Source organism: Diabrotica undecimpunctata, chromosome 9, assembly GCF_040954645.1.
Source record: "Diabrotica undecimpunctata isolate CICGRU chromosome 9, icDiaUnde3, whole genome shotgun sequence".
Taxonomy (NCBI): domain Eukaryota; kingdom Metazoa; phylum Arthropoda; class Insecta; order Coleoptera; family Chrysomelidae; genus Diabrotica; species Diabrotica undecimpunctata.
In genome coordinates, this window is record NC_092811.1 from 16,265,849 (window position 1) to 16,271,848 (window position 6,000).

At 34.6% G+C, this 6,000-nt stretch overlaps 1 protein-coding gene across 2 annotated transcripts in view; it reads right to left on the reverse strand.

Moving 5' to 3' along the window:
- The window catches only part of LOC140449588 (uncharacterized), a 42,995-nt gene extending 40,278 nt beyond the window's left edge, over nt 1–2,717 (reverse strand). The window contains exon 1 of one of the 2 annotated variants that reach the window (XM_072542807.1): nt 2,517–2,717. In XM_072542807.1, the coding sequence (XP_072398908.1) occupies nt 2,517–2,528 (12 nt within the window). In that variant the 5' untranslated portion in view covers nt 2,529–2,717. The remainder of the gene's footprint in view (nt 1–2,516) is intronic. The other variant, XM_072542805.1, reaches the window with a different exon arrangement.
- Between the last annotated feature and the right edge of the window lie 3,283 nt (nt 2,718–6,000).

Below are 6,000 nucleotides of genomic sequence, written 5' to 3' on the forward strand. Positions count from 1 at the left end.
AAGAGAGATGACATTATAAAGAACCCTGGTATCATGCTTTTTACAATTCCACTAATCAGGTAAATGAAGATGCCAGACAGATATAGACTCCTACTGGACCAGAATAAAGGAAGATATTGAGTCAGCAGCGAAAGATGAAATAGGAGCAGAAATTTGTGCCCGTAAAAATCATTGGTTTAACGATAAATGCAAGAAAGCAACAAAAGAAAAAATAAAGTCCACAGAAAGATGCTTATCCGACGAAGATAGGACGTCTGAGGTGGATAGGGCATATAATGCGGATGGAACAAAATGACCCAGCTAGAAAAACGCTCCTTGATGTATCCATCGGTCAGGGAAGAACAGGAAGACCTAGAACCAGGTTAACCTTGATAACATCGATGAAGACATGAGAAATATGGGAATAAGTGCTTGGCGAAGAAAGGCGAAGAAAAGACATAGATAATAAAGATCTGCGAATAATTCTCAATCTATATTGGAATCAGAAAGCTAACATCAAAATAGAAAATGCAGGGATGCATTTTGTCACCGCTGCTATTTAATGTTTATAGTGAAAGCATCTGCCAGGAAACCCTTTTGCAAGCAAACGAAGGAATCGTAATCAATAGAGAGGTTGTAAATAGTATTCGATACGCAGACGACACTGTACTAGTTGCAAGAACAGTAGAAGAATTACAACGATTACTTACAAATATAAATATTGCCAGCAACAATTATGGCATAAGTATCAATATCAAAAAAACCAAGTATATGTTCTTCAGTAAGAACATGACACAACCAACACATATTAGTATAAACGGCATTCAAATTGAAAAGGTAACCAGTTACAAATACTTGGGTACTTCAATAAACGAAACTGGAGACCAAAACAATGAAATAAAAAGACGTATCGAAATTGCCAGGGCCACTTTCATAAAGATAAAGAAATTTTTCTGCAACAGAGATATAACCATCCCTCTCCGATTAAGAATGCTAAGGGGCTACGTATTTAACACGCTATTATACGGTGTAGAGGCCTGGACTCTCAAGCAGAACAATATAAAAAATATTGAAAGTTTCGAGATGTGGTCCTACCGTCGAATGCTGAAGATAAGTTGGGTTGAAAGAGTCACAAATTTTGAAATAATGCGAAGGATAGGAAAAGACCCAGAAATTTTGTCAACGATCAAACGAAAAAAACTCGAATATTTGGGTCACCTGATGAGAGGACATAAATACGCATTAAGAATTTCATGGTTGCGTAATTTGAGAGAGTGGTTTGGCAGTACCACTAATGAACTCTTTAGGTCAGCTGTAAACAAGGTCAGGATAGCCTCGATGATTTCCAATCTCCGATAGGAGTGGCACAAGAAGAAGAAGAAGGAGAAAGGCGATGGATTGGGACAACTGGAGAGAAATTATTGAGGAGGATAGGACCCACGTAGGGTTGTAAAGCCAGAATGATGATGATGATGACCATGTGCGATGTTGTATGCTATTATGAATATTACCTCTGTCAATTGGTTTATACATTTTCAAACTATTACTAACAGTGACATAGAGATAATTTGTGATCACTTTGGGAAAAAAAAATATTAATGCACATTAGCAGCGTCGCCTAACTCTAACGAGGCTTCTCAGAAAAATTCCGGTGATAATTCGTAAATTATTTAAACTTGATGAATTGGTTACACCGACAGAAGAGTCAAAATTGACCACACAGCAGAAACAGAAGCCTTCCAGAAGACGGCGCAGATGTTTGTCCATCAACCAAAGACAATAAACACCAACTTGTTTTGGACACATGTGAAAATCATATTTGTAAAAATCACAGCAATGACTGCAACGATCAAATTGCATTAAAAAATAATATGTCTCAAAACGTGCTTGCAGTTTTTTTGTTTTTAGTTTTATATCAATAAGACTTTAACATTTTAAAACAATGACTCTTTGTTTGTTTAGAACCAAAAAAAAAATTTTTTTATTAATGATTTTTTTAGTTTTAGGGCATTGTTCTAAAGATGTACATTTTTAGATACAAAATATACTGCTGTTTTATCTTTGCATAATTCATGTTTATGTTAAACTTTTGCAGCCAACTCTTTATATGTACAAAATATTCTTTCATAATGATATACCTAATAAATATATAAAAACTTCAATTTGATTTAGATATTTTTACGAGTACAACAATGTCGATACCAGTTAAGTGTTAAGGTTAAAAGAAAACTGAATTGTTCGAAATGTGATGTTACAAAAATATATTGAAAGTGCAATGGGTTCAAGAAAGATTCACTAATAAAGAGGTGCTGTAACGTCAAAATAAAGCATTATAAAAATTATAAAGATAAGGAAATTGGAATGCTAAAAAAACTAAAAAACAAACATATCAGATTTAGATTTAGTTGAACATTGGAATTTGGCTTAAAATTTGTTCTATGATTCTAGTTTTTAAATTCTATTCGAACTTCACAGCGAAAAATTCATATTTTACTTTTACCTGAAATGTTGATAAAACTAATTGATTAGGTACTTACCGTAGCTCTCATCCTGCCCAATTATTACGCTTTAAAAACAAAATTTTCAGTCTTCTGGTTGAGCAATAACAATAAATACTGGAACTGTTATCTGAAGCGGAAGAACGCACTATGTTTTGATAAGACGGACACTGATGGTTTGAAATTTTCGAAGAGTTTATAAATACGCTTCATAATCAACTAAATATTATCTGTTTCTTCTATGTATTAATATTATTTGCAGTTGATATTCATCTGAACCCTTGACTTTATTTACACAGGAGGACAGTAACGGACTTTTTTTTTAATTATTGTCTATTGATTTATTTAAGTAGATTAAATATTGTTTAATAGATTTTTAGTAAATAATTAAAATTGTCAATGATTTTAAAACTCTACTATTCAAGGTGTTGTGTCTTTCGTATTTGAAAGACGTAATTGTAATTAATCACCTCATTATTATTGTAATAACGTAATGTAAAAATGTTTTATTTCGGAAAAGTATACAGACAGCAGATAGTAGACAGCCGTCCTTCAGCGTCATACCCAACTTACATTTCTTGTTAGGGTATTTTTCATAAAATTAGGGTCACCCCGTAATTTGAATTTATTTTAGAAATTATTATTCTGTTTTAACTATTTTCGGTTGTAACATAGTTTACATAGTTTAACGGATTGCTTAAAGAAAACAACGTTTTTGTCGTTTAAAGTTTATTAAAAATAATGGAAATGAAGAATTTTCCTTTGATATACTAAATATTAAAAAGGGCAATTTTAATTTGATGTGCTTTTTGTTGAAAAAAAGAAATTTTAAGAACTTCAGTAGCGAGTATTCCCTCATCTGGCAGTTATAACAGCTTGCAAACGACGAGGCATGCTTTGGATCAGATTTTGGATCACATTCTGCGGAAGATTATTTTATTCTTGCACCAATATGTCGCGAAGCTCTCTCAAATTTCTATGGGATTGATATCTGGACTGCGAGCAGGCCAAACAAATCGTGTGATTTGAACCTCGTCAAGATACTCAGTAACTATCCTAGCAGTGTGGGGCCGTGCATTATCATAGAAAAATGTTGCGTCGTCTCCAAGAATAACCATAAACGGTAAAACATGGTCTTCCAGAATCTGTGTCAGGTACCTATGCGCTGTCAATGTCCCATTCTCGATAAAGACTAACTCCGTGCAAGCATCAAACGATATGCCTCCCCATGCCATAACTGACCCTCCACCAAATGGAAGACGCTCGGCCACACATGCTTGAGCATATATCTCGCCTAGACGTCGCCACACTCTTACACGTTTGTCTGAGCTCGTAAGACAGAATCTCGATTCATCGGAAACCAATACACGACTCCAATCCTGCATTGTCCAAGCCAAGTGTTCTCGTGCAAAATTCAATCTAGCAATTCGGCGTTCACGGGAAAGCGGTCCAGTTACTCTAGTTCGAGAAGATAAACCAGCAGCATGAAGTCCTCTCCTAACTGTCCATTTACTTATGTTTACATTTCTCACTTCTTGCAGATGATTTCGAAGAGAAACTGCCGTGACCGTTCGGTTTTTCAAAGCACTAGAAACGACAAAGCGGTCATCTCTAGCTGTTGTAATCCTGCCTCGACCTGAACCAGGTCTTCGAGTAAGCAGACCGGTCTCTTCGTACCGTTGCCATACTCGTTGCACACTCGAGAGACTTACACCAACGTTTCTCGCAGTTTCGTGCTGACCGTGGCCATCTTCTATCGCCGCCACAATTCTTGCCGCCACAACAGAATTTATGCTCATTGCAATACACTGACAGTGATAACAATACACAAACAATTTACAATTGACGTTAAAACCGTAGAAACAAAAACTGTGCTGATAACGGTTTTTAGGAATTAGGCTAAGGGGCCCTTTTTATCTCAAACGCTTGTCGAAACAACAACGACAACAATTTTTTTTTTCAAGAAATCCATTTCAGTTTGAACTCCAGGTAAAATATTGGAAATTTCCATATTATTTGAAATTTCCGATTCCTCGGTAGTCACTTCGGTAGGTGGTGGTGAGACACTGTGCTCTGGAATGGATGCCTCCCTTGAAACCAAATTGTGAGTAATAGTATCCAGAATGTATGATTCGGAATGTATGAATCCATGTCTGATTATTTTGAGATGGTGTATATTCCCCAATTTGCCGTATTTGGTCTACATGACGTTTCCAGGTTCAACCATCATCTAACGGAATTAAATAATGTAATAACTCTATTCTAAATACAATTTTGCGAAATACTGGTAGGATTTTATCAGGAGCAAAGATCTTAACTAAAGGTTTACGGTCAGTGAGCAAAGTAAATTTTCTAGCATATAAAAAATTGTAAAAATTTTTGCTTCTTGGTCTATTTGTGAGTATTTTTGCTGTTTAGCAGTAAGATTTTCAAAAGCAAACTGTAAAGGTCTCTCTATACCGTCTCGAAAAGTATGTGAAAGTACTGCACCTACACCATAGGGTGATGCATCAGTTGCTAGGACCAATGGTAAGTTTGGCTCATATTGACATAAAACATTTCTAGAGAAAATGAGTTTTTTTGCTTTGTCAAACGCAGTTTGACACTTATTTGACCACTAAAATTGACATTGTTTTTAAGTAAATTATTTATTGGTTGTAATATTGTAGAAGTGTCTTAAAGAAAACGCCTGTAATAATTAAGTAGACCACAGAAACTCCGAACTTGAGTTCTATTTGTAGGTATTGGGGTATTTGCAATTGCAGTTACTTTATCTGCACTAGTAGACACCAGTAGTAAAAAAGACAAAGAATGAAATAGATTATATCTTAACGAAGAATAGAAACCTAGTAGAAGACGTATCAGTATTAAATCAGTTTGACCTAGGAAGCGATCATAGACTAATAAGAACAAAACTAATAATTAACAAAAAACTAAAAAGAAAAAGAATACATGAAAAAAGATACAAATGGACATCTGAAGAAGTCAAAAATAGTGAATTTAATAAAAAGATAGCGCATGCATTAAATCAAGTTAGCATGCAGCAGATAAACTCCAATGATATTAATGATTTGAATAACCTTATTACCTAAACAGTGAATTAGACAAAGAAATATTACAACAAATAAAAAGAAGGAAGATCTTAAATAAATCTAACAAAAGGGGAACCGACGAATATAGAGAACTTAATAGGCAGATTAGAAAAGGAATCAGACAACAAAAAAGAAAAGAAAACGAAAAATTAATAACAACAACTATTGAAAAAAGTAAGAGTATGAAATGCCTCAGACCGACACTAGGACGACGTCAGATGATATCATTAATGGGAAAAGACGAAAATGAAATCACAACTAGAGAAAACATACTGACACGAATAGAAGAATTTTACACAGAACTTTACAGAATACATCAACAAGATAATGAGATGAGACCAGCACGGAAATTAATAAAAAATGTTGGATCAGAAATAATGCCAAAAGTAACAATTTCAGAGGTAACTACAGCATTGGAAAACATGAAGAGA